We start from the raw sequence: 27,636 nt of genomic DNA on the forward strand, positions 1-27,636 counted from the left end.
TTCAGCCAACTTGAGCTCCCTCCCTTGGACGCTTTTTGACTCGGAATCTCTCTGTCCTCACCCGCCATCCACTCATCCTCATCCTGTTCAGGGACGCAGGTTCCTCAGGCCTCCCTGTCCCCGCAGGCTGCCTGGGCCTCCCCACCCACCTGCCCTCCCCTCGGCCGTGCCTTCACTCAGCTTCCCTCCTGGGAATCCACATCCCTACCTTCCCTACCGAGTCATCCAGGCCAGCGACTCAGAAACTTCAGTGAGCGTCAGAGCCCCCTGGAAAGCTCCGGGCCCAGCCCCGAGTCTGACGCAGTGGGTCTGGGTGGACCCGTGTCTAAGAAAAAAGTTGGGGGAGAGGCTTGTTTTGCAGATTCCACTTGGCCGCAAGGGTGGGCCTTGGCTGTCGATTAGGGGCCGCCCACCTAGGCGGAAACCTGCTTACGAGGCCACCTGCCCCTTGGGTGGGCCTCCTTGGTGAAGGTGAAAGCACACTTAGCTGTGGGGAGATTTGGCTGTGGGTGTTTGTAAGGTGACAACAGAGCACGCCTTGGCTGAGGTTCAGGTCTGTGTTCAGTGCGGGAGGAACAGCGAGTCTGATTGCGCAGCTGGAAAGGGTCACGGGGCCTCCGGGTGCCTTCCCTCCAGAGCAGAGAGCATTTGTGGGGAGATGGCCCTGCAGTGCCAGCCGTCGCTTCCCCAGTAGTTCTAAGACTTGACCACGAATTACTTCCCAGATTAACCGTCTGGGCCTCCGTCGTGGTGTCTCTCCCGTTACCTTGGATTAGCGCTTCTGTTTGGGAGGAGGCTGCGAGTCGCTGGTGACCCGGACCCTTCTGAGACCAGCGTGTACTCGGGGCGCCACCTTCTGCAGCCGCCTCGACTCCGCCAGTTACTGCAAAGGGAGGAAGCGCGGCTAGCTCTGGCCTCATCTCCTTCTGCCCAGCCTCCTCAGAGAAACTCAGAGCTGTCCTCTGTTGCTTTTATTTCTTCCAAATCCTCAAAGCGAGAGCAGTTAGGAGTTATGGTGTGAAGCCATTGAGGACTCCGCGGTCTCCCTGGGCGGCCGTTCCTGTGTCTGTTGGCGCATCTGAGCCCTGGACCGAAAGAGCAGGTTTCCAGCCTGTCTGAGCTGTACCTCGCAGGCCAGTGGGGACCACCATCCACCCCTCCACTTGCTCAGCCCTTCAGTCACTCTTCCATTGAGCGCCGCCATGTGCCAGGCCCTGCGGAGAATCGTCTTGAAACCCACGTTCTCGCTGGACGAGAGAAGGATGAAGAGAAGACGAAGTCTAGAGGGAAGTGTATCCTGTGTGCAAACAGAGCTTGAAGGGGGCAGGGAGGCTGGGGCAGGGACTGTACGAGCTCTCCTGCTCAGAGAAGCCCCCTGGGGGCAGGAGGGGAGGGCGGAGGAGCAGCGGTGCGGGGCCCAGTGATGCCCTGGGCTGCCTGCGGCTGAGGGACAGCGGGCGAGTGGGGGTAGGGGGTGGGGGCGGGAACCGCGGGAGGCCGGCCTGGTCACTCTCAGGACTTCGAGTTTGCTGCACACACCGCAAGTGGGTGAGTCCACATCCCCTCCCTGCTCAGGGCACGGCCTTTGGGCCTCTGTCCACTGACCACACCCCAGCCGTGTCCTTCATTTCTAACCCTGCCTTTACCTGGGGGTTGATAGCGTAAAACAAATGTAGAGAGAACCTTCTAGACGAAAAGTTTTCAGCTGTGCTGGGTCTTGGGCCCCTGAGAGCAGCCCTGTCATCTGTCACCATCTCCTAGCCTACCCTCCACTGGTCTCACCTCCCCGGGGTCCGTTGTCACACGTGGACCAGACCGTCTCCACGAAGGTGACTCGGGTCTCACTCCTGCCTACAGCCCCCCGGGGGGCCCCTGGCTCTCAGAGTAAATCCGGGCTCCTCCCTGCAGCCCACAGGCTGCGCCCGGGCACAGAGGCGGCCAGGGGCGCAGCCCCGCGCTCCTGCCGGCCTCGGCTCCCGGTCTGTGCCGCGGGGTGATGGCCTCCCCATCCTCGGGCCTGGGTGCTGGGCGTGGAGCGGCGCTGGTGCTCTGAGGGCCGCGTGGGGACCTCGTTTCCTGTGACGGCGTGTCCATTCCCACGTTGTTGGCGCTAGGAGCCCTCGAGTCTCCTTGCAAAATTGTATTCCACTGCGAGAGTGCTGTCTTTGAGGCTGTTGTGTGGACAAGGAAGAAAATCTTCCATCCTTTAAAAGCCAATTTGGAACAGTGTCTCGTTTCATTCCGAGTGAAGGAACGCTGTCATTTGGAGAATGAGGATCTGTGAACCGTGCAGGGTGGGGCCTCCTCGGGAGTAATTGGGCTTCAAGTCTTGCTGGAGGCCAAGGCCGAGGTGGCGGCGTGCCTGTGGGCCAGGCCAGAGCAGCCAGCCTGGGCTCTCAGGGGGCTGCACCGGTCGCCGGCAGTCACCGGGCAGGGGGCGCACATTCAGATGGGAAGGCTGGGCCGTGACGCCCAGCTCCCCACGCAGGAGCTGATGGCTGAGGCTCGGCTCAAGACCGGGTACAGAAAAATGATCCCCGGGGGTTAATTAACGCTTCTGTAAACCTTTGTATTTAAAGGGGGATGAATGTGTGTTTGAAATCTGCTCCTGTTAGGACTTCTTATTGCTAAATTTGCAACACTGTTCCTATGTTAATATGTTCTTAAATATGTAAGTTTGGGGAGAGTTTATTGAGTTGTCCTTGAGGTTTTAGTTACAGAAGTCTTCTTCTTCTTGTGGGATCTTAGTTCCCCAACCAGGGATCAAACCCGGGCTCCGCAGTGGAAGCGCAGAGCCCTAACCACTGGACTGCCAGGGAAGTCCCCAGAGAGGTCTTCACACCCTGTTCTCAGATCCAGCTGAGAGAAAGATGAACGCCTAAGAGAAGGAAATGAAGTGCTAACTTTATTACCAGCAAATCTCTGTGGAGGAGCATGGGTCAGATCCGGAGGCAGTGGAGCTCATGAGCGCCTCGCCCTCAAGCATAGACCTGGGCCTCCCGCCCGAGGGCTCGGCCCCCTTGTCTAGAACTGCTGCCCTACGCCAGCTGGGAGCAAGGAGGGGGACCCCCCAGGCCTGAGCTCGTCCTGCTTAAGAAGACAAACCCACAGGGGCGTCCTGCCCCACCCCCGAGCATTCACAGGCGAGCATTCAAGGGTGGGGGGTGGACAGGGTTGCCGGCCCTGCCTGGGCCCACCTCTCTCAGCCTTCCTCCCGCTTTGGCTGGTAGGTTCTTGTCCACCTCTGAGCTCTCAGACACCCTTGTGGCCCCCGTGGGAGTGTGGTGCCAGGGATGAGCCCTCTGAGGACCATGGCCCCCGGGTCTGTACTCCCTGTAGAGACCCCCCAGCCGGGCTCCTAACCAAGCCACCGACAGGGAGGAAACCTTTGCCAGATCCACCGTGAAACCTCGGCTCCCAAAGCCACTGCGTCTAAACTGGGGAGCAGCAAGGTCTTTTACGGCACCTCAGCCTTTGTATGGAGTGGAAAAAACACGGTACTGCTGCGGCCCTGGAAGTCTCACCATACATCGGACGCTGTTCCAGCCTAATCTGCTCGTTTTGTTTTTAATGACTTCCTGATACACTGGCTGTTGTTCAAAACAGGGAAATTCAGAAAAGTGTGAAGAAGAAAATCAAAGTCACCCATAATCCTACGAGTAAATGTGAATAAAATACACGTGTAGGAGAAGAATGAATAGAAACGTTGTGAGCGTGCTGTTGTTTCCTTTATTCTTTTATATGTGTAAATTTACATATATTGTGAACAAATTTGGGATGGTGCTGCATCAGTATTTCTGTTGCTTTCTTCATTAAATTGTGAGAATTTTCCAATGACATTGTTGGAAAATTGACAGAAGTCAGGGGGTCCTCCCGCTGGAGTCCTCCATGCCCTCCACCCACACAGAGGAGAGCCGGGCCCTGGCCCCGCTGACCCCCGGCCCCCATTCCCAACCACGTGTCTCTCCAGCCCCTCTGCCTGCTATTCCCCCTTGGACACCCAGGGCTCCCACCTCCTGTCCCCTCCCCGGGTGTCAGCAGGCCCCTCCTTCCTCAGTAAGGACTTCCGTGGCCTCCTGAAGGCAAAAGGGCCCTGTGGGACTGGTCACCTTGGTCAGAAGTGCCCTGCAAGTGCCCAGGCAGCCCCCAGCCATGCGCCCCTGGGGACCTCGCCCCCCTCGGTTCCCTAGAGTGTGCACAGGAGGTGGTGCTCTTTTGCTGGAAAACAGCCTTTGTCTTCTTTAAGTTCACCTTCAGGGGGAATTACCACAGGTCCTTCAGGAACCTTGGAACTTCCAGTCTGGGGCCCTGGCTTTCAGACGCACCCTGCGGAGGGGCTCAGGGCGAAGAGGGCGGCCGCGTTCCCGCAGGCAGGATGAGCCCAGGAGGAGGGGGCGCCCCGGAGCAGGGCCGCGTTGGCAGGACAGCTGGGCCGCGGGCTGGCGGACGGCGGTCCACCCCTCATGGGGAGCACCTGGCAGCTGGCAGAGGCGGGCTTTGTCCAGCCCGGGGTGATGGGGGCTGAGGTGAATGCCATTTGCCCCTCTCCGCTTCCATTTTTAGACATCATCTCTCCCCAAATCCTTGCCTCTAATCAGCCTTTTCCTGCAAGACGAGGCAGTTGTGTGCAGCTCCGGTGTTGGCCCGCGTTGGCCTTAGTGGATGGATGTTTCTCATTTAACCTCAGGTACTGGAGAGCGGGCTCAGTTCGCCTGTTCACTTCGGCAGCAGAACTGCAGGCTCGTTCGTCACTTCAGGCTCCTGGGGACAGAGCAGGCTCGAGTGGGAACGCAGTGGGTGGCGGGGGCTTGGCGGGGAGGCAGCTGGCCGCGCTGGTGGTGGGGTGGCAGCCAGGGGCGGTCGTCCTGTGATTCCGCCACACCCTCAGGGCCCCCAGCCTTGCTGCCCACTGTGTGAAATGTTAACTCGAAGGAGGGAACCTCCTCCCGGCTGGGGGCCTGTCCCACAGCAGGTGTAGGACACACCCTCCAGTGGGTGGGGGCAGCCTTGCACCTGGTGTTAACAGACGTCTCGCGTTCGCAGTCCCGCTAAACACAGGCTGGGGCTGCTAGCAGGCCCGCGAGGTCACCGGCACACGCTCGTAACAAAAGGAAGGGAACAGAACCTCCCTGCCCGAACCTCGGTAACTGTAGCTGGCCTCCCAGTGTGAGAATTCGCGTGACCTAATTTTCGTGCCAAAAAAAGGCCTGATTTTTTTTTTTCTTTTTTCCTTTCTTTTTTTTTTTGCGGTACACGGGCCTCTTACTGCTGTGGCCTCTCCCGCTGCGGAGCACAGGCTCCGGACGCACAGGCCCAGCGGCCATGGCTCACGGGCCCAGCCGCTCCACGGCATGTGGGATCCTCCTGGACCGGGGCACGAACCCGTGTCCCCTGCATCGGCAGGCGGACTCTCAACCACTGTGCCACCAGGGAAGCCCTAAAGGTCTGATTTTTAAAGACACATTTGAATCTCCAAAATGAACCCAACCCCTCCAACTGCCAAAGGCACAGGTATACCTCACTGGATATGTTGTTTTTTTTTTTTTTTTTTTTTTTCGGCCACTGTTGTGGCCTCTCCTGTTGCAGAGCACAGGCTCCAGACGCGCAGGCTCAGCGGCCATGGCTCACGGGCTCAGCTGCTCCACGGCATGTGGGATCTTCCCGGACCAGGGCACGAACCCGTGTCCCCTGCATCGGCAGGCAGACTCTCAACCACTGCGCCACCAGGGAAGCCCCGATATGTTGTTTTTACCCTGAAGATGCCACAGGGCTGGACAAGCACCCCCATGCCGTGCATGAGGGGAGCCGTGGTGTGTCTGGCGAGATGGAGCAGAGAGGCGTGAGCCGTGGTCCTGCCGCCTGGGACCTGCTCACTTGGCGTAAGGGTCACACGAGCCTTTAGGGGGACAGCGGCTCTCAGTCCCACGTGGTTGGCCGGTGGTCATCAGCAGGCCACCTCCGCTCGACCCGCCCAGCCAGCTGTCGAGAGCCTTGGTGCCGGGGGCTCCCGCTGTGCCCCAGATACAGCCTTTGGGAGGGGGGAGGGGAGCTGGAGCTCCATTCTCACCACCCCACAGATGGTTTTAGTTGGTGAAAAGCAGAGTGTTTTACACCCAAGAAGCACTGATCAAAATGCCCATCAGCCACCTGCCTGCCCCTGTCAGCGAAGGGGGGCTCCTGCAGTGTCTCCTCACAGAAGCTTCGGGCAGGCGAAGACCATTCCTCGCCAGCTTCTAAGTTTGTGAAGCTCTGAAGAATAACAGCCGCCTGCCAGCGTGACGACCTGTGCTGTCCTCAGCCCCCGGGTGGGGGAAGTGGATTAAAGGAAGAGCCAGCAGAGCTGCCGTCTTGGGTCACTTGGATGCTTCACGGGGCGGGGGCTTCCACTCTGAAGCCGCTCTCCTGAGAGCAGCAGGGTCTCGGGGGGCTGTGGAAATGCAGAGATACGGGCACCACCCCAGGCCTGCTGAGCCAGAATCTGCGTCTTGAAAGGCTCCCGGGTGGCAGTGCCCACTGAAGTGCAGCTGGATCTGACCAGAACGCGCGGCAGGGCTCAGAGACACGTGCTGTCCCTACGTCTGAGCCCTGTCCTCCAACCCCTGAGTCCCGGGAAGGGAGGACACACATCGCTCCCCAGGGCGTGGTCACGGCCCGCTGCTCCTGTGAGGATGTGTGGGGACCACAGTCCTCCCCTGGATCAGGGCAGAGCTGTCGGCGTGCACGCCTGTTCGCTGTTGTTTTCCTTGAAAACCGCTGGGCGTGTCCGATTGCTCTTACCCCTGACGTCTTCCCCCGTGCCTGGCTTTCCAGTCTTACTCCTGTTTGAAGGGTTCCGTTCAGTCTAGATCCCTCTGGACAGAACCAGTGGTCTGGTGACCTGCCTGCCCAGGTCTGGATGTGCGCACACTGCCAGTCCGTGCCTGGATTTCTTGATTCTGAAATTGTGGTTTCTGATACTGACGCAGCAGGGTCCCCGGGGACTGTGTGAGGGACTCCAGGGCTGCTGCTTTGGGGACGAATGGGATTATCTGAACCCAGGGACGTCGTCGGTGCCCTTATTTCTGTACAGAAATCTGCCACGTGCAAGCAGGTCTAGACCGGGTTCTGGTGCCCATAAGCAAAGGCATCATGCCTAGCACTTGCTGCTTCTGCTCTTCTGTTGGCCCTGCAGGTGGGTGCAGAACACGGGGTGAAGGAGGCCGGTCCTCGGGGGTCAGAGGGCCCCCGGAGCCTGCGAGGGAGGGGGTTGGGCACCAGCTTGCTCTCCGAGCAGCACTGCTGATGGGACAAATGAATAAAGCCTTAAAGCATAGTGAGACAGCTGAGCCTGATTGGAGGCAGCATTTCAGGGCTAATCCTGGACTTAGATCACACGGTTTGGGGCCTGGAGTGAGTTTTACAACCCCCAGTGAAGGACAGGAGTTTGTAGTGGAAATGCTGACAGCCTGTGCCTGAGCCATCTGAAGGAGGCTGCACACCCAGCACCTGTGATCGGCTTGGCCTGTGGACACAGAGCATCCCTCCCTCTCGCTGCGCAAATCCAGCGCCGGTGCTTTCGTTTGGTTTTAACTCGAGATGCTGCCAGCCACAAACCCCGGTCGGTATGCGAGGGAGGAGCTGCAGGGCCGAGGGGCCCTTCCTGGCCTGGCCCCCGGCTCCAGGCTCATGGGAGGACGTGGCACGGCGCCTGCACCAGGCGCCCTGCAGATCCACAGCCGGCACCATGTGGCCTTCACCTGCCTGCAGGGACCTCGTGCCCTTGACGGTTCCCTTGGCGCGCACACTTCCTCTCCTGCTCCCGTCAGGATCCAGTGTGTCCTTCCAGCACCGCCCCCGCCCCGCAAAGACTTCAAACCCTTCTTCACACTGGCACCTGGGACGGCGACCCAGCACCAGCACTGAGCTGGTGCCCTGGTCCCTGCTCATGCTTCCCTTGGACCCCGCCGTCCCCACCTGGTCTACAGGTGTGTCTTGTTCCAGGAGGGCCCTTGTTCTGCCCCCTCCCCGGACCTTGTGGGCAGGGCTCTGCCGGCAGCCTCAGGCCTCTCCACCGGGAGTCTGGTCAGCCTAGGGTGGCCGCGTGCCGGGGAAGTTGCGTCCTGCTGGTGCACAAGGTGGGGAGCACATGGGGGCCGCTCCCACCCTGGGCACCCCCTCTGGGTGTTTCCCAGGCAGCCCTGCTCGGCCAAAGTGGGTAGGAGGGAGCAGCCCCTGGAAAACACAGCTTTTTAGTAGAACGTCCAGATGCCACCCTGGCCTTCGCTGTGTTCTCTCCGCACCGTTCGTACTGGACGTGCTGTTGGAAGGGTCCGGCAGCTTGAACGCTCTGGTGGCTTTGAGGCGCGAGCAGAAGTCTGGACGTGGGGTGTGGCTACTGTCCACTGACGCCTGCCTCTCCCCTCTCTCCTTAGCTCAACGATGCCGCCAAGCAGCTGATGGAGATGGACAGGCTGGGCCCGGCCTCAGCGTCTGGCTGCCTCGCCTTCGTGCCCTCTGACCCCGGTGCGGAGGCCAGCGCGGCCCCGGGTCCCACTTCAGGCGGCACGGGGGCAGTCAGCGCCTTCCAGCGGCGTGTGGACAGTAAGAAGAATGCCAAGAAGCGGCACTCCTTCACGGCGCTCAGCGTGACGCACAAGTCCACACAGGCCGCCAGCCACAGGCGCTCCATGGAGATCAGCGCCCCCGTGCTGATCAGCTCCAGTGACCCACGGGCTGCGGCCAGGATCGGGGACCTGGCGCACCTGTCCCGCAGTGCTCCCACCCAGGTAATGTTGCTGGGGCCGGGGCTTCCTTCCCGGCTCCGCTTGCTCCCCGTCCCCTGGTCCCTGGGTGGGTGTGAGGGAGGCCAGGCCACAGTGCCTTTTGGGGTCTCTGCCCCAGGGCCCCCGAAGCCCTGGTGGGAGGTGTGTCTTGGTCTCAACCAGCATTCAGGCAGCCCAGGGAGATGTGAGGTGCTTCTCAAGTGCCCGTGACTCAGCCTCTCAAGGTCCCGTCCCAGCCCGCCTCAGCCCTCTGACTCGGGAGAAAGTCTGGGTTGGCGCTGCTGTGTCTTCAGTATCTTGTGACACTGGCTGACGTGCTCCCTGTGGACAGAACCAGAAGTGACCACGTGTGTACAGAGCCCTCCTCTGTGGGACGGGGCACTGGTTCCGTCCATCAGGGAAGCAAAGGGGGCACCTTGCTCTCAGCCAGCCAGACCAGGCAGCCCTGGAGCCAGGCTGTTGCTGCGTCCACGCTGGTCCTGCTTGCTGCACGACAGGCCAGTCAATCGAGAGACGAAGTGTCGGAGCCAGGAATGAGATGACCGGGCCCTGGGACCCATTTTCCCGCCGTTATACTTGAACTGAAAGTTGTGACCAGGCTCAGGACTTTAGTGAGCATCGTCAGAAAGGTTGAGAGGTCAAGGGAAGCAGTTTGCAACCTGGCTGTGGCCCTGTTTAATTCAGCTGTCGGGAGACAGGAGGGGTGGTGCTGAACGCCTGTGAGCTGAGGGCCAGCCACCAGGGCTGCGAACAGCAGGTGCCAGCGTAGGTCGGTGGTCATGGGTGAGACCCAGAGGCCAACCCCGCCCCCTCTGCCCCCCCCCTCCAGCGCCACCTTCTGGGTCTGCATCCTCAGACTCCAGCTGCCTGCCTCTGGCTGCCCCTCGGGCCCTACGGTAACGTTGACCTTCACCTGGGTGCTCCTGGAGGTGCCCTTGCCTCCCAGGAACTCTGAGCACCTTAGCGTGGCCTGAGAAGCCCTTCAGACTTTGGCCACCACCCTGCCGTCTTTCCAGCATCTCCACCGGTCTCCCCTGCGCCGTCCGCAGCGACCCTGCACCTGTGCGCCCGTGCTGGCCTGGCTCCCCCTTCCCCCGCCCCCCGCGCGGCTGTTCCTGCTTCTCCCTGCCCCCTCCCCCCTCCCCCTCGCGGCATAGACGCGCCCACGCACACGAAAGGCCGGCGGCCCGCTTGTACCCGCCCACCTAATCCCTGGCCCGCAGGGCTTCCCCTGCATCTGTCGTGGACTGTGTTGCCTTTGTCGCTTGTATTCATGGCCTTCTCCCCGACCCCTGGACTCGGAGGTCCTGGGCAGGGACGGGGTGTCGTCCACCCCGTGTGCTGTGTCCTGTCTCCTGACCCCCACCCGGCCGTCTCTCCTCTGGTGGCCGTGGGACCCGAGTCAGCCGCGTTGCATTCTGAATGGTCTGAGCATGAAACACCGTGGCTCCAGGGATGCCACTTGACGCCCCCCCGTGATGGCTCCCACAGGCTCAGGGCCCACACCGCCGGCTGCCGAGAGGGCGCAGCTGTGAGGTGGCCAGCTCGCTCCCGCACGCCGTGTGTCCACCACAGGCAGCGGGGCTCCCAGGGGAGCGAGGTCGGGCTGGGCCTCCAATGCCCGCCCCGCTCACACTCGACCCTGATGAATCATTCCTCCCTGCCGTGCGGAGAAGTCCGGGCTCGGCCGAGGTCCTCATGAGCAGCGGAGCACCGCGGTCACCTTGCTGCTGGGGAGGGAGGGTTAGCAGGAGGGACGGGGAAACAGGCTGTCTAGGCCAGCTCCACCGCTCAGGGTCCAGATGTCTGCTTGCTGAGGTCGGGGGTCAAAGGAGGTGATTGCCCACAGCTCAGAGCGGCCTGTCATCAGATGACCCAGGTCGCCGCCCCCTCAACTGCCTGGGAAGCCCCATGGGGTGCAAGGAGCTCCTGGGCTGGGCAGCGTGGCCGGTTATGCCCCGGAACGGGCAGCCCCAATCCTCCAGGCCTGCTTCCCGTACACACCACACGTCCACCACAGGCGGGGGGCGCTGCGCCCTCACCCCGACACCCGCAGCTGCATGGGCCGAGCCCTCCTGCCACCTGTTCGGTAGATAGAAGCCTTGCTGGGGCAGAGCCACACATGCTGACTTGCATGTCGTCTGCCCAGCTGTTCTCAGGCCACAACAGCGGGGCTGGTGATTGTGAAGAGACCACGTGACCCAGGGACGCTAAAATTCTGACCACCTGGCCTTGTGCAGGGACGATGGCCCAGCCCCAGGTGGCAGTGTCCCCACCACCGTGGCAGGAGTGGGATGTGGCCGTCGGTGCACTGGCTCCTACAGGCTCCTGCGTGGAGTTGTTCAGTGGCCAAAGCAAGTCCTCCAGCCTGGCTCTGCTCAGTGGGGATGGGGGTGGAAAGTGGGGTCCAGGGCACCCAGGGGGAGCCCAGGTGTTTGGGGACAGCCCACGGCACCATTTCCCTGGAGACTCCGTGTTGTCTGTAAGCTTTAACTGCTCAATGCAGAGGCCGGCAACCTCGGAAAGCAAAGGCGACCCACAGAAGCTGAAGCCAGCGTCTCTGTGCTTGCTGTCCGTGGACGGCCGTGGGTGGGACCTGCACCCAGCAGGCTCTGGCCTTGTCCAGCCAACGGCAGGCTCTCACCAGACTCGGTGTTTCTCAGCTTCAGAGAGACCACGGCTTACAGGCCAGCTTCACATAAGCCAACAGAAGCCCTTGAGATCAGAAAGATGTGCTTTAAAATCAGTGAAAAGGGGAGTGTTTGAAATTCAGCGGCGAGAACATCAAAAGGGAGTGTTTCTCCTGCGTCTGAGGAGTGCATTGGAAGAGTCCTCCTGGAAGCTTCCGGGCGTCTTTCAACGCATCCTGTGTGTGGGGTGGCCTGCAGCCCCTCTCGCCACCTCCGCTCGTGTTGGTCCGGGACAGGCTCTAAGCGGGGAGTGCGGGCACTGATGCCCGGGCTCCCCACTGTCAGCCCACCTCCAGGCTCCTGCGCGCGCTGCCTGTGGGGAGCCTGGGCTTGTGTTGCACATTTTCAGAAAGTTACAAAGGTAATTCTGCGCCTTGTCCAGAGCAAAAAAAAAAAAAGTACCAGGCGAGCACGAGACGACTAAACCATCTCATCCTTGAGGACGTTGCACAAGAAGAGCTTTCCCTGCAGACGTGGGCAGTGCTGTCCCGACTCGCTGGTTGCAGGGATGAGAACACTGGCCGCCCGGCCTGGGCTTCTCGTCCACCACGTCAGCTAACAACCGTGTCTGTTCTGCTGTGACGTTAAGGGCAGGGACCACTGGGCCCCCGGCCATCACCAGCGGCTGAGGGACGGGCCCCTGGGCCTGGTGAGCTGCCGGTCCCTCCGTCCTCCCTCTCGTTTGGCGAGCTCCTGGCTAAAGGAGCAGCCCGGGCAGATGCAGGAGGGCTCTTGTTGGACCGCAGCCCCTGGGACCAGCCAGCCTACCAGGCGACGAGGACACCGCTCGGGGCAGGGAGTGCGTGGAACAGCACAGGGAGAGGCTGCGGCCGCTGGGAGGTGGGCCTGTGCTGGAAGGAGGCGAGACCTCCCGTGGGGCCCCATGTCTCCTTCAGGCCCCGCTGCAGAGGCTCATGGCTCGTGGATGAGGGTGATGAGGATGCTCAGGACCCTCCCCGCCTCCCCGCTCGTCTTGCCCAGCCCTGCCCCTCCCAGGCCCACCATGTGGACCACGGTATGGGCGCGGTTGCACACCCAGGCCCTGTAGCCATGGCCCGACCATGGCCACCACTGGCCGGCGGCCCGGGAGCTCGGCCAAGACGGAAGCTGTGCTCGGACCCTCAGTGCCCGCAGGGGCCCTCCACACGGGGCTCGCAGTCACAGGGATGGACGACAGACACGCTGAATGGGCTGCGGGTTCTTGAGTCCCACCCCTCCACAGGAGGCACCTTCTGTTTGAAGGCAGGCGACAGGTCGTTGGGATGTGAGAGTCGTGCATTTTGTGCAAAGCCAGGGACGATGCCTTCGTCTGTGGACACACGTGCAAGTGGGGGGGGGCGGTCTACACTACTGGCCCCTTCCTGTGAACAAAGACCACCAAGCAGGCAGACTCGTGTGTGGGGAAGCAGAGCGAGGAGGCCGCCTGTGACTTTTTTTTTTTTGCGGTACACGGGCCTCTCACTGTTGTGGCCTCTCCCGTTGCAGAGCACAGGCTCTGGACGCGCAGGCTCTGCGGCCATGGCTCACGGGCCCAGCCGCTCCACGGCATGTGGGATCCTCCTGGACAGGGGCACGAACCCGTGTCCCCTGCATCGGCAGGCGGACTCCCAACCAGTGCGCCACCAGGGAAGCCCCCCACCTGTGACTCTTCCTGGTGGAAAAAGGCTCCACCTGTTGGTTCAGAGTCGAACCTCGCCATGCCCGATGGGTGAGAAGTAGCCTGTAACTGCCTTCCCCCAGCCCCCAATACGTTAGCGCTTTGAGATTTTCACCCCTGAACTGAGCAGGTCTGTGGGTGCTGTTCTCCCATAGCTCCCCTTCATGATGACCCGGGGAGGCCCGTCCCGCTTTTGGCACAGCTGTGGCCGTTTGGTCCCCGCTGCTGGCCCCGTGGGACGAGGGCAGAGGCTGGAGGCTTGTCCTCTCACTGCAGACGACACCTCAGGCGGGTCGGCCGACCTCTCAGCATGCTGGACTGCTGCCGCGTGGTCTCTGTTGCAGCTGTTGCTCTTGGCAAGAGCACCTGGGTGCCAAGAAAACCTTATTTACAAAAGCAGGGACAGCACGGCCAGATGTGACCTCGGAGGAGTCTGTCGACCGCCGAGCAGACCTGGACTCAGAAGCTCAGGGCTGAGTCAGTAGTTTGTGGGCTGGTCGGGCCACCTGAGGTGAGCTTGGCCTCCTGGTTGCCTCTGCCTCAGGTGGCCAGCCAGCTTCCTGGGGCTGATGGAGAGAACCGGGGACGTCCTGTCGGCACAGAGCGACCGGCTGCCTCTCCAGGACAGACCATCTCCTCGAGGTTCCTGGGCCTCCGACCTCGAGCTGCCAGCCCAGGCCCCGCCCACCATCCTCCCTGCCCAAACCCCTGGCCCTGCCGGCTGTTGGGTGTTCTTTTTGGAACCAAGCAAAGAATCAGGCTGTAAACGTTTTATTCTTAAGTTTTCTTTGGGAAGCACATTCCTAAGAGCCTGATTTTTGCCCTGTGTTATGGAGTGGTAGCGTGTGCTGAATAGAACATGCCCGTTTCACGGCCCCTTAGGGTGATGGCAGTGTTTTCTGGACACGTGTTAAAAATTAAAGTGAGGTGTTTCTTCCTAGGGTCTTGGTCTGTGTCAAGGAAAGCGACTTGGAGCCCCCTTTTAGCGGGGGTGCAGCTTGCCAACCCGCAGACCCTTTTCCCTTTTTTTAATCCCAGTGGGAAATAAAAGGTCTGGTTCACAGTTACTGCTCAGGGGCCCCGGCAAGTGCAGCACTGGAGCCTCTGGCATCTGGTAACAACCTGATGGTTTAGAATCAGGGTCTGGGGGCGCTCAACATAGACTCCTGTCAAATGCCTGTGGGCTGTTGCTGAACGAGGCCTAAGGGATCACTGGAGTCGCCCACTCCATGGGCTCACTGGCCCCGAGGACTGAGCCACTGGCATCCTCACACTGTTGGTGGCTCCCTGGGTTGGGCTGTGCTCGACTCCTGGGCTGAGCCCCAGCATGCGTCTATTGCGAGTCAGCTGAAAGGAATTCCACCTCATCATGGTGGACCACCTTCCCACAACGTGCACACGGGGCTGGGCCAGGCCCGGAGGGAGGGGCGGGGTGTCGCCAGGATGCAGGAAGAGTCTGTCTCCAGGCTGTGGTCCCAGTTATTTCTGTCCAAAAGCAGCTGGAGCCCTCACCTCCCTTCCTTCCTCCCTGCCCGATTCCCTCTCTCCTGCCAAGCCTTCACTAATCCCCTAAGGCCCAGAGCCATTTAAAAGTAAGCCATTAAAAATCAGAGCGGAATCAGCCTCGGGGCCCTCAGCCGGGAGGAAACAGGCCCCAGTCCTGGCGGGAAGCCTGTTCCATGTGGTTGCAGCCAGAGGGCGTGGGGCACGAGACAACTTGGCGCTGCACTGAACGACCTCAGACTTCCCGTCCCACCCCGTGTGTCCTAGGAGCTGTGCGTTAGGGTGTGGCCATGCCTCCGGTCAGCGCCATCCTCCCAGGGCTGGACTGCTACAACTTGGAGCCCCCTGTGACGCCTGGTGCTTGCGAGCCCTTAATCCTGAGAGGAGGCCCCCTGTGCCAGGATACCCCTGAGGGTCAGCACACGGCTGCCTCCCGGGCTCCTGGAGGGACCGCCACCTCAGCAGCCGTGTCCTGCTCTGCTGGGTCTGTGTCCTCGGCTGTTCACAGCTCAGCTGCCGGCAGGGGACACCCCTCCACCTTCCATCGACAGGAACAGAGATGAAGACGGGACTCGGAGGAGGATGGCTGGGACCCTGCCCCACCGGGGAGTCAGAGCCTGGGCTCCCACTACCGGGCACAACATCCCAAAGGGCCTTCATCTGGGCTCCGCATGGTGCGGGGAGAAGTCAGAGCCCCGGGCTCAGTGGGCAGAGTTTTAGTTGGTCTCCCTCTCGACCCTGACCTTGGGAAAAAGGGTTGTCACAGGTGTGGCCTCTCATGCCCCCGATCCAGCTCTAATGGAGGGTCTGGCCATGAAATTCCACTTACTTGCTTTGTGGCCTTCGTGTGTCAGGTTTCAGCTGAGGGCCAGGCTCCTGGCGAAGGTGCTCCCTGGGGGTCCTGTAGGGCAGCCTTGTTGCCCCAGCGCTGGGGGAGCGCCACAGGCCTGCCGCCCCCAACACCTGTCGCGCAGAGTTGACGGGTGGGGGTCTGGAGGCCCACAGCCATGGCCAGCCTCTCCCTTTGCCCTGGAGGCAGGCACCAGCCTCCTCTGCACATGTCGCCTCCTGTTGGACTACGGCCCGAGTGGCTGGCAGGCAGCAGGGTGCAGAGACCCCCGGCGGGCCACCTTCCAGGCACAGTGGGACTCAGCAGCCCCCAGCCGGGTCATGGGGGTTCCTGTGTGGTGCCTTTGGCTGGTTGGCTGTTTCAGGAGAGCTTATTTGGACAGGAGGCCCTTTGACAAGAGCAGGGTCACGGGTCTGGCTCCGTCCAAGCCAGTCGTGTGGGCCCTGCCTCCCGGCTAAGACCCTTCGGCCCCACTGTGGCCAGCAGTGCCCGGGTCTGGTCAGCAGAATAGCCGATCATCAGGGTCCCCTCACGGTCCTCTCCTGTCCCCTCCTGGCCCCCCACAAAGGCGGCATGTATGGAATCCAGTAAACATGGGGTCACCTCAGCCAGAGCTTGATCTTGAAACAGACCTCAGATAATTGAACTCTGTCATTCTGTGTATCTTACTTTGAAAATGTAGTGGAAAACCACTGCCAATAGTAAAACGATGGAAAATTTGAACATACAGATTTTTAAAAATATTAACTCAAATCCCAACTCCCTAAGTAAAAGCATTATCATTTGTATGTAAATTTCCCCATGTGAACGCACCCATCATTTTACAGAAACAAACTAAACGTAGGTGTCCAATTCCCTCACGCCATCCCGTTCGCTGTGCTCCACCAGCCCTCCACACCCACCTGTGCAGGTCCTTCTCCCTAGTCGTGTGGGGCTGTGTTGGTCTGCACACGGAGTCTCGGGTCAGCCCTCTCCTCCATCCGCCCTTTCTTGAGGCTGAATCTTCACCTCCTGTGGCTGCAGAAAGAATGATGCCAGCATTTCCTGACGGCTTGCTCAGAGCTTTAAATTACTGTTTCTAATATTCCAACTAACCTAGAAGCTGGGGGCCGCGATGGCCCCATTTCCTCATCCCTCCAGGGCCTCTGTCTTCACTGCATGATTTCCAAAGTCTTGGGAACCAGGGATTCATATTTTGTCTGGTATTCAGTTGTTCCGGGTGAAGGGTAAATCCAGTCCCTGTCACTCGACCGTGGTCGGGGCAGAAGTCCACGGCCCGATGGCATAACCCGTCCAGGGTTGCACGCTGAGAACTGAGGGCAGATCAACCCGGTGCTGACCCTCGAACGTACACGTCCAGGCCATGCGCCCCTCTGAGCCCCTGGTCGGCCTCCCCTGCTGCCTCACCCTCAGGGTGTCCAAGCACATCAGACTCACCGTGTCCAGCACCCAGCTCGTGACCTCCCCTGGGTCTCGTGCTCCATCCCTTCTTGCGGCACCTCTGTTTGGCCAGTCGCAAAGGCCGGAAACTCGCTCATCCTCTTCTTCGCACCCTTCAGCCCCTGAATCCACTAGGCGTGTTGGTAGAGGGGGAATAACGGCCCAACCGTGTCCACGTCCTAATCCCCAGAACCTGCGAATACGTTGTCTCCCTTGGCAAGAGACAGGGAACTAGAGATGGAAGACGGTCCTGGATCCCCTGGGTCAGAGTCAGAGAGAAGCGAGAGGGCTGACCGCCTGCCCTGCTGGCTGCGAGGACGCAGGCCTGTGAAATGGTGACTCTGTGCTGCTTAGGGCCCTGGGCTTGCGGTCACTTGCTGGCGCCTCCCCGGGAAGCCCCTGGGGACAGGGTGGTGGGGACGCACACGGCCCCCACATGGGCTGCCGGGTTCACGCCCAGCCTGGGGCACTGGCTGGCTGGGTGACCGTGAGCCACGCACCTCGTGCCTTGGGCCTGGGTTCCCTCATTTTGTGAAGTGGTGACGGAAAGCAGCACCTGCCTACAGGCTTTTCTGTGGAGTAAATGCGTTATTCCCGGCGGAGTGCTCGGAGCAGAGCCTGGTCCCTGGTGAGCTCTGGGTGGGGGGTGGCCGCTTTTATCCCTGCTCTTACCTCCTTACCCACGGCCTCCTGTGCATCCAGACCCCCTCTCTCCCTCTCATCACCCTGACCACCGATCCACGACTGACTGTCCTCGGCGGAGACGTGGGCTGGTGCCCTCCCTACCAGGTGTGTCTTTGGCCTCCAGGTGCCGCCCAGGATCCACAGCTGACTCGGGGGGCTCCCGGGGCTCCCCCTGCCCCTGGTCCTCCAGCCTCTGCTTCCAACCTGCAAAGCTTGCTTTCTCCTCCCTCTCCCTTCACTGTGTGCTCAAGGAGCCCCTTTGGCCACACCCAGCCTCGGCCCCCGTCGTGTGCTCTGTGGCCCTGCTCTTGCTGGGACCCTGTGTCTGTAACGACCTGCCTGACGCCTGTCCCCCAACCCCAAGGAAACCCCTGAGATCACACAGGCTGTATCTGCGCCCCCAGCCGGGCCTGGGCTCAGGTGGTCGGCGGATGCCGCCTGCCCGCTCCTTGTCAGCGAGCAGGGAGGGCCCCTCACTTGCTCGAGGGGAGCCGTGGGCCTGGGTGCTGTCTCCCTGGCTGCGGGGCTGTCCCTTCCTGGGGGCAGGCGTGCCCAGCGAGCAGGAGACCCGGAGTCTCTGGGCAGAGAGGGACGTCCCTGCCTTCCTGGCTACGCAGCATCCACACAGCAGCCGCAGGGACAGGTATGAGGAGGAGCTGGGTCCCTCTCGCAGGTGCAGAAGCTCGGGGGGAAGGCCCCCGGGTCAGTGACCTGGGGATGAGGGGGGCGTTCCGTGTGGGTGTCACACGTTCTCAGTCTGCCAGAAGCTCCGTGTCCTGACGAGGAGAAGCAGTTCTGACGTCCACCTGAGGGGCTGCTGATGGGCTGTGGTCCCGGCACCCATCGTGGTCCCCGGGGGAGGGGGTTGGGAGGCTGCCTCGGAGACCAGACTTGAGGTTGGAGCTGGTCAGTGATGGGCAAGAATGACCCTCCCCACACAGCAAGAGGGCCCTGAGGCGGTCGGTCCTGTGTGGGTTGTCCTGCCGCCCCAGGCCTGTTCCAGGTGCTTCTCTGTGATTTGTGCTTCAGTGTTCTTTGTGCCCTGAGGACCCACACAAGGTGACAGGTCACCTTCCCCACCTGCCCGGGGCCAAGGCACCAGCAGCTCCTGAGGGCTCTGCCCAAGGCTGCCTGGCTCCCTCTTCATCTGGGTCCCTGTTCCTCCGGGGTCCCTGTCCTGCCCTTGTGGGAGGCCTCCAGGAGGGGAGGACACCCCAGCTCCCTCAGCTTTGAGAAACCCCTGGGTGTCCCCATCTGGGTTAGTTTCCTGGAGCTGCTGTAACAAACCGGGTGGCTCAGAGCAGCAGGCAGTGCCTGCTCAGCGTTCTGGAGGCCAGAGGTCCAAAGTCAAGCTGTCGGTGGACTGGCTCCTTATGGGGTTGATGGAGACCCCACCCAGGCCCCTCCGGCATCTGCTGGCCGCCAGCACCCCACCTCCTTGGCTTGCAGACGCGTCGCCCTAGTGTCTGCTCGCCACCTTCTCCCTTCTGGTGTCTCTGTTCTTTTCTGTCTTGTGGGATAATCTCATCTCAGGATCCTTGCCTGATGTTACCCCTGCAAAGACCCCAGTTCCAAATAAGGTCACCCTCACGGGCACTAGGGCTGTGACTTGTGCACATCTTTGGGGATCAGAGTCCAACTCGCCACGCCACCCAGTACCCTGAGCAGAAAGATGGGACGCCACCTGGGGAGGGCAGGGGCGGCACGAGCAGTGTGTGGTGAGGGGACTCGGGGGACGATGCCCCTGGCAGGCTGGGTCTACGGGGTTCCCTAAGGATAGCCCAGCATCATCTTGCAGCCCAGAGCCCGCTGCTTGGCCCTCACCCAGCTCACCGTGCACCTGACACTTGGCAGGAACCTCCTGCAAGGGGGCCATCCCTCCGTCGTCTCGCAGAGTAGACCCTTGAAGCTTTGCGCGCCTCGGGTCAGGCAGGAGAGGCAGTGCTTTACATCCTGGTACCCTCTAGCTGCCCCTCTGTCCACTGCCAAAGGACCGATTTTCTTTAGCTTTCGGGGACACGGTTTCTAAGTAAGCTGACGTGTTGTAACATGAAAGGTTTTGTCTGGATTTTCTCAACCAAACGCAGGAGGAATGAATCCGAGTCCTGAGAATGAAGGCCAGCCACCCCACTGCCTCTTTCCGTGATGGACACGGCACCACGCTGTCCGAGTCAGACGCGGGCCGAGCGGTTTCCTGAGCTGCTGTGGGAGGGACGGGGGTCGCTGGCTGCTAGGCCCCCTCTGGGCTGAAGGACGGCTACTAAACCCGGGCAGCGGAACCCGGGCCCGTGGAGGCCACAGAGTCAGGCAGCCGAGGGGGCCAGATGCCCAGACTCCACCCCAGCTGCTCCCTGCCCCTGGAGCCTGTGTCCACTCACTGTCTCCTCTTGTCTGTTTCCAGGACGCCTCGGCCGGATGCACCCCAGTGGCTGAACAGCAGGGCACGGCTCCCAAAGTCCAGCTGCCCCTCAACGTGTGAGCTGCCGTTTATGTTTTTGGGGTCCCAGCCTTCAGCGCCTCCCCCCATCACCCTGCTAGCGTGTCCACGTGGGGTTTTCTAGCGTGTCACCTGCTTGGTTCTGTGCAGCTCACAGGACTGCTGGCGGGGCCACCTGGCCAGCAGGCTGGTGGGCATCCGGTAAAAGCGGGGGGCGGGGGGGGCAGATATTTGATGACACTTTCACTGGCCACCCAAGAAAGGGCCCCAGAGGCCCCTGAGAAGGTGGGCCCCGCGGGGCAGAGGGCGGCCAGAGCAGCCGATGTTACCAACTGCCCAGATGCAACTCTGTGTTTTAAGAGCCCACTGCCATCCAGTGCGCAGCAGCTGCATGTCATCCCCAAATCGAGCCAGATGAGCCGTTGCTGGGAAGTGAGATGCTTGTCTGTTTAGAGAATCCGCTCTTGTTAAATGACAGCTCCTAAAAGATGTGCCGTTAAAATCGTCATTTAAAGAGTGTTCCGAAGAATCACATTGCTGGCTGCTCTTTTGTTTGGCAATGAGTTCAGTTACTTGAATGACCGTTTAAGGTGGAGAATATGAATTTGGAAACAACGTGGCAAGGTAGGAAGTTCCCAAGGTCCAGTATGGCCAGAGGGACACTTAGAACCTGTGTAGTGGCAGAACAAAATGGATTTCAAGCGAACGATGCCTTTTGAAAATGCAGTTTGCCAGTCTTCAGAAGGATTCCTAGAAGGCGGTTACATCCGCTGGTACAGGTTCACCTTCTTTGAGCCCAAGCCAAATGCTTACCTCTATCTGGTGGCAGACAGGAATCCCTGAACATCCTGCTGTGACTGGGTGATTGCCAAAACCAGCTAAGACAAGGACATTGGGACCTACCTATCTTTTCATAGCTTCCTGAGGGGATGTAGGTTAGTAAGTGCTGTCTCGATGTCTTTAGGCAGAAATTCAGGCCTCACCAACACTGGACAGAAGGCACCGTCTTCCAACTTGGTCTGTGGATGAGTTCCAATGGCCTCCACTCAAATCTGGGGATGGGGCACCCGGGGAAGGATGGGCAGTGGTCTCGCTCATGAGAACTGGGTGCAGGACTCTACCTGAGGAAGCAGGCCTGGTCTATGGGAGACGGTGAGGCCTTACTGTAGTTCCCCGAGTGCAGGGCGGGACAGGAGAGCTCGTGAAGCATGAGGCCTGGGTGTCTCATCCTGGCGTCCCCAGCAAGATGCCTGGCATGCAGGCTCTCAGTGACTCTTACTTGTTCAGAGAGAGCCTGATCCTCCCCTCCTGGGTGCCGAGGGTCCTGGCGGCAGCCCAGAGCCCCTGCCCTTGTACACCAGGTCAGCCACCCAAGGAGGCCACTCTGCCTCAGAGACCCCGTTCCAGGAGTATCACTCCCTGAGAGTCATCAGCGCATCCTGGAGGCCTCAGCCACATGCGGACCTTCTGCATCACTGAGGGAGTTTAAGTTTGGTGCAGAGTTTGGAGGGACTTCTTTCTCCCCCTGCCCCCGCTCTGCCCTGGGGCGTGAGGGGGTCAGTGTGGTCCCCAGCCCCCTGCCAACTCCCTCCGCTTCACCCCCAGAGCATGGCTGTCCCCGTTTGGGTGGAGATTTTCATTTGGGTAACAGAAGGGAGTCAGATACATCTTTCGAAGGGTGATAAGCCTTTTGGCAGGAATGTGTCTGCTGGTCATAGTGGTCATCAGATGGACTGTGGCCAGCATGAGCGTAATGGACTACTGCAAGTTAATGCGTGCGTTCTGTGGCTGTATGGTTTGAAATCAGAGACATCATACCTCCAGCTTTGTTCTTCTTTCTCAGGATTGCTTTGGCTATTCGAAGTCTTTTGTGATTCCATGCAAATTTTAGAATTATTTGTTCTAGTTCTATGCAAAATGCCATTGAAATTTTGATAGGGATTGCATTGAATCTGTAGATTGCCTTGGAGAGTATGGACATTTTAACAATACTAATTCTTCTAATCCATGAGCACAAAATATCTTTCCATTTTTTGTGTCTTCTTCAGTTTCTTTCATCAATGTCTTATAGGTTTCACTGTTTTCACCTCCTTGGTTAAATTTATTCCTAGATATTTTATTCTTTTTGATGCAATTGTAAATGGGATTGTTTTCTTCATTTTTCTTTTGGATAGTTTGTTGCTAGATTTCTGCATATTAATTTCATATGCTGCAATTTTATAAAATTCATTGATGAGTTCTAGCAGTTTTTTGGTGGTATCTTCAGGATTTTCTTCCTTTCCAATGTGGATTCTTTTTCTTTTTCTTGTCTGATTGCTGTGACTAGGACTTCCAGTATTATTATTATTTTTTAGAATTGGGGTATAGTTGCTTTACAATGTTGTGTTAGTTTCTGCTGTACAATGAAGTGATTCAGCTTTATGTATACATATATTCTCTCCCTCTTAGACCTCCCTGCCCCCCCTGCCCCCCCCCCACCATCCCACCCATCTAGGTCACCACAGAGCACCAAGCTGAGCTCCCTATGCTATACAGCAGGTTCCCACCAGCTCTCTGTTTTACACATGGCAGTGCACATATGTCAGTCCCAATCTCCCAGTTCATCCCACCACCCCTCCCTGTGTCCACACATCCGTTCTCTGTGTCTTCCAGTATTATGTTGAATAAAAGTGGCAAGAGTGGACATCCTTGTCTTGTTCCTGATCTTAGAGGAATTGCTTTCAGCTTTTCACTGTTGAGTATGATGTTAGACGTGGGCTTATCATATATGGCTCTTATTATGTTGAGATATGTTCCCTCTGTATCCACTTTGTTGATAGTTTTTATCATAAGGGGATGTTGAATTTTGTCAAACGTTTTTTCAGTATCTATTGAGATGATCATATGGTTTTTATTCTTCATTTTGTTAATATGGTGTATCACATTGGTTGATTTGCAGATGTTAAAGCATCCTTGCATCCCTGGAGTAAATCTGCTTGGTCACAGTGTATGATCCTTTTAATGTATCAATATTTTTGAATTCGATTTGCTAATATTTTGTTGAAGATTTTCACATCTATGTTTGTCAAGGATATTGGCCTGTAATTTTCTTTTTTTGTGGTGTACTTGTCTGGATTCATTATCAGGGTAATGTTGACCTTGTAAAATGAGTTTGGTTACCCTCCTCTTTAATTTTTTGGAAGAGTTTGAAAAGGATAGGTATTAAGTCTTCTTTGAATATTTTATGGAATTCATCAGTGAAGCCCTCTGGTCCTGGACTTTTGTTTCTTGGGAGAATTTTGATTACTAATTTATTCTCCTTACTAGTAATCAGTCTATTCAGATTTTCTATTTCTTCATGATTCAGTCTTGGAAGATTATATGTTTTTAGAAATTTTTCCATTTCTTCCAGGTTGTTGTTGGCGTATAATTGTTCTCAGCAGTCTCTTATGATCCTTTCTATTTCTTTGGTGTCAGTTGTAACTTCTTTTTTCATTTCTGATTTATTGGTTTGGGCCAGTTCTCTTTTTTTCTTGATAAGCCTAGTTAAAAGTTTGAGAATTTTGTTTATCTTTTCAAAGAACCAGGTCTTAGTTTCATTGATCATTTCTATTGTTTTTTTTTAGTCTCTATTTCATTTATTTCTGCTCTGATATTTATTATTTCCTTCCTTCTACTAACACTGGGCTTTGTTTCTTCTTCTTTTTTCTAGTTCCTTTAAGTATAAGGTTGGATTATTTATTTGAGATTTTTCTTGCTTCCTGAGGTAGGCTCATATCCCTATAAACTTCCCTCTTAGAACTGCTTTTGCAGTGATCCATAGATTTTGGACCATTGTGGCTCTATTTTCATTTGTTTCTATGTATTTTAAAATTTCTCCTTTGATTTTGTCAGTGGTCCATTCATGTTGTTTAATTTCCATGTTTTTGTGGTTTTCCCCAATTTTCCTTTTGATTGATTTCTGGTTTCACACAATTGTGGTCAGAGAAGATGCTTGATATGATTTCCACCTTCTTAAATTTATTGAGACCTGTTTTGTAAACTGGTGTGATTAATCCTAGAGAATGTTCCATGTATGTTGAGAAGAACGTGTTTCTGCTGCTTTTGGATGGAATGTTCTGTATGTGTCCATTGAGTCCATTCTCCTCCTGAGTTTGGTGAGCATCGTTTTGGCCATTACTTTTAACCCTTTATCAGGTAGATTGCTTATCTCCATTTTGTTTAGTTCTTTTTCTGAGGTTTTATCTTGTTCTTTCAATTGGAACATATTCTTCTGCCTCCTCATTTTGCCTGACTCTCTCTGTGTTTGCTTCTATGTGTTAGGTAAATCAGCTCCTTCAGCTCCCAGTCTTGAAGGGGTGGCCTTATTAGGAGATGTTCTATGGGCCCAGAGGTGCAATCCTGCCTGGCCACCAGAGTCAGGCACTCGAGGGTCCCCTGTGTGGGCTGTGTGCAGCCTCCCGTTGTGGGGGTGCTGCAGCTACTGCTGAGGCATGCTGGTGGATGGGGCTGGCCTCCGAACGGCCATGGGCCCAGCCACAGCAGCTGCTGGGCACTGGTGGTCAGGGCTATTGCTCAGCTGGCTGTGAGGCCTAGCCAAAGTGCAGGGTGGGCGGGGCTTCATCAGGGCACGCCCACTGACACTAACAGGTTAGATGGAGCATTCCAAAATTGCGCCCACCAGCCGGCGTTAACAAGGTAGCCTGAGATCACGGATATGGCTCCTACCAGAGACTCAGTCCCCAGGGAGCATCCCACCTGGTTCCCGCCTCTCTGGCAGGAAGTGGCCTGTGAGCTGCTCAGTCTGGTATTCTTGCCCTGGTTTTTAGGTTGACTGAGTCTGCACACTCACTCCCCTGAGAGCGGGTTTTCCATTCCCTGTGCTTCCGTAGTTTTCCTTGGTGTTCTCTGTTGGTTTTCAAAGCCAGGTGTTTTGGGGGCTGGTCTCTCTGAGCAGGACCTAGGGTTGGGGGCTGCGTGTGGAGCTTGAATCCCTCACTCCTCAGGGAGGAGACCCGTCCCCGGTGGTCCCTCCTGACTGGATTGCAGTGGCTGGGGAGGGGTTTTCTTGGGCAGGTCCGTCTCTGCTTCCCCTGCCCGTCTCCACGCTGTCCTTCTACCCTTCGTGGTGGAGGCTCTCTTCAGCCAGTTTTCAGGTCCCTTTCCGAGGAAGTTGTCCCACGTGTGGTTGTGGACTTGCTGTGTCCGTGCGAAGAGGCGAGCTCGGGAACTTCCTGTGCTGAGCCCTCTCCAGCCGATCCTGCTGATTGAGGGTCAGCGAGCGGCACGTGTTGCGCTGACCTGAGCCCGTGCGGCCCTGGCAGCTAGAAGAGCAGGAGCCGCCTCTTCCCAGGAGGAATGGAAAAGAACCTTCCTTATTTCAGAAGAAATGAGCAGGCCGTCATATGGAGGCGGAAGGGTGTGAAGTTAATGACGGTGTTAAAGTTCTTTAATCACTGCTTGATTAGAGTCTGTAGACAATTAACAGCACGTGAAGATCTTCTATAGGAAAGAGCAAGTAATACAGTGAGTGACGGCTGTTCCCAGCTGGCTGCTGTTCCCACGGTGCCAGGCTTGGCGGTCACGGCTGCCACTGCCGGCCGAGGGCGCCGGGAAGGGGCCTGACATTCCCCCCGCCTCACACGGGGCTGCGTCTGCCTGGAGGAGGGGTCGCCTCTTCGATGGGCACGAGCGCCCCCTGCCGGCCACCGGGCTGTGGGGAAGAGGCTCTGGGATCCAGACGCCCCCACTCCTGCCTGAAATCAGTACCTTCAGTACCAACCTTGTGTGTGAATGCGCAGAGGCAAATCCCGGGCCTGCTCTGCACGTGACGCAGGACCCCCTGCGTCCTCCGTGGAGGCCTGTGCTGAGCTCAAAGCCTTTGGAAGGAGTGGAAAGGGAGGGTGGGGCGCCGGGAACCACGCAGCTGCTGCCTGGTTCTCCCATTTCACACAGGCCCGGCTGGGGCCCCCAGGTTCCATGAGGATCGAGGATTGTCCTCCAGCTTTCCCAGGATGGCAGCACGCAGTTCTGGTGGGTGCGGCTGAAGGCACGGGGTGGGAAGGGGTGCAAAGGATGCACCCTACCCTGTGGCCGCACTCGGACCTGGATGGAGTGACCAGGCGCACGGCAGGGACCGCAGAGCTGCAGGCGTCGGGCTGGGAGCCGGCTGGTCCCTCCGGGGCGTTTTCTTGAGTCACAACAGGGGAAACAGATGCCACGTTCCCTGGCCAGCGCCGCCCCAGCGCAAGCTGCACGCAGATGTGCAGGCCCCTAGTGCAGGGGAACGCCCGTGGGGAGGTGGGGGGCAGGGGTGTTCCAGGTGAAGTCAGATTTGTTTACATTCCACCGCCCCCCACGCCATGCACACTGAGAGGGTGAACTTGAAATATTGAGACCAGAGGAGGGATTACTCCTCAGAGAACAAATTTAAAATAAAGATGAAGACAGCAAGGGCATTAGTGCCCTGGTGCCACTCAGCATAGGCCCCCCACATGGAGCCCCCGCTCCCCGGCCTCGCCCCGCCCGGGCCTCTCTCCAGCCTCCCGCAGTGCCCCCCACCCCCGCCAGGTCCCTGGGGCCACGGAACCACCTGCCTCCAGCTCACTGCTTTGTAAACACAGATTCTCCATCTTTTTTGAGCCTCAGTGTGCTCAGCTGTGAAATGGGCGGGTAGCCCAGCCTCAGAGCTCACGTGGGGCTTGGGCGAGACCATGACTAATGCCAGCTTCCTGCCCTGCACCCTCGTCCTGCCTCGGCCCATGGCACCCGAGGTGGGGTGGGGCTCTGCACGCTGCCCCATGGGCACAGCTGCCCGTCAACAGCTCCCCGTCAACAAGGTAGGGCAGAGTTCTGACTCTGATGACTTGGAGGAGGAGGGTGCCTCGTTCCCCCGGGGCTGAAGGCATCCTTGGAAGTAAACCCCTCTCCCCCACGTGGTTAGTGCCCAAGGGGCGCCAGAACCAGTACGCATCCAAGAAATAAATAGCTGAAACTGGGAAGGAAACCTTGCTTCCCCCTGTTAGGCTCTGGGCGTCCCACGTGAGGAGGCGGGACGCAGAATAGATCCAGTCTGCCTGCAGACTCACTCAGGACGCGCCTCAGCAGAGCCTGTGGTCCTGGAGGCCGGCGCTCTGGCCCCCGTGGGGCCCACAGTTGGTCCAGGCCGGGTGAGTCGGCTGGTGGTTTCAGCCAGGTTCGCCTCAGTTGCCCGTTTTCTGCCTTTATGACTTCATCAGGAACCGTGGTGTGTTTCTCTAAAGTACCAGTGGGATTTTGAAAGAAGCCTCTTCTGATTTAAAGGCTTAATCCAGATGACTTGAGGCCCACGGTCTGAAGAATGCTCGTTCTTGTGTGATGGGAAGATGCTGAGAAATCAACACAGACCTTGTTCCCTAATGGCTCGGGGATCCCAGAATGCTGAGAGAGACCATCACCTTGTCCCCGGAAACGTTGCTCTGTCGTCTGACGGCCGCTCCCCAGATCACAGACACACACAGGGCTCGTCGGCTCTTTGCCGAGGTCGCTGACACTCACTTGCTTTGAAAACCTGAGTTGACTCCGCCGTGGAGGTGGGTGCTGGCGGACGCTGCGCCGGGGGTGGGGGGCCCGCCCTGGGCAGCTGAGACCCCCGA

General features: G+C 58.4%; 1 protein-coding gene across 1 annotated transcript in view; it reads left to right on the top strand.

Moving 5' to 3' along the window:
• SH3RF3 (SH3 domain containing ring finger 3) overlaps nucleotides 1-27,636 on the top strand; it is a 211,567-nt gene that overhangs the window by 124,437 nt on the left and 59,494 nt on the right. The window contains exons 3-4 of the mRNA XM_081253776.1: nucleotides 8,412-8,765; nucleotides 19,988-20,061. Of these exons, the coding sequence (XP_081109902.1) occupies nucleotides 8,412-8,765; nucleotides 19,988-20,061 (428 nt within the window). The remainder of the gene's footprint in view (nucleotides 1-8,411; nucleotides 8,766-19,987; nucleotides 20,062-27,636) is intronic.

This window comes from Mesoplodon bidens, assembly GCF_964165515.1.
Source record: "Mesoplodon bidens genome assembly, chromosome: 14".
NCBI classification, from domain to species: domain Eukaryota; kingdom Metazoa; phylum Chordata; class Mammalia; order Artiodactyla; family Ziphiidae; genus Mesoplodon; species Mesoplodon bidens.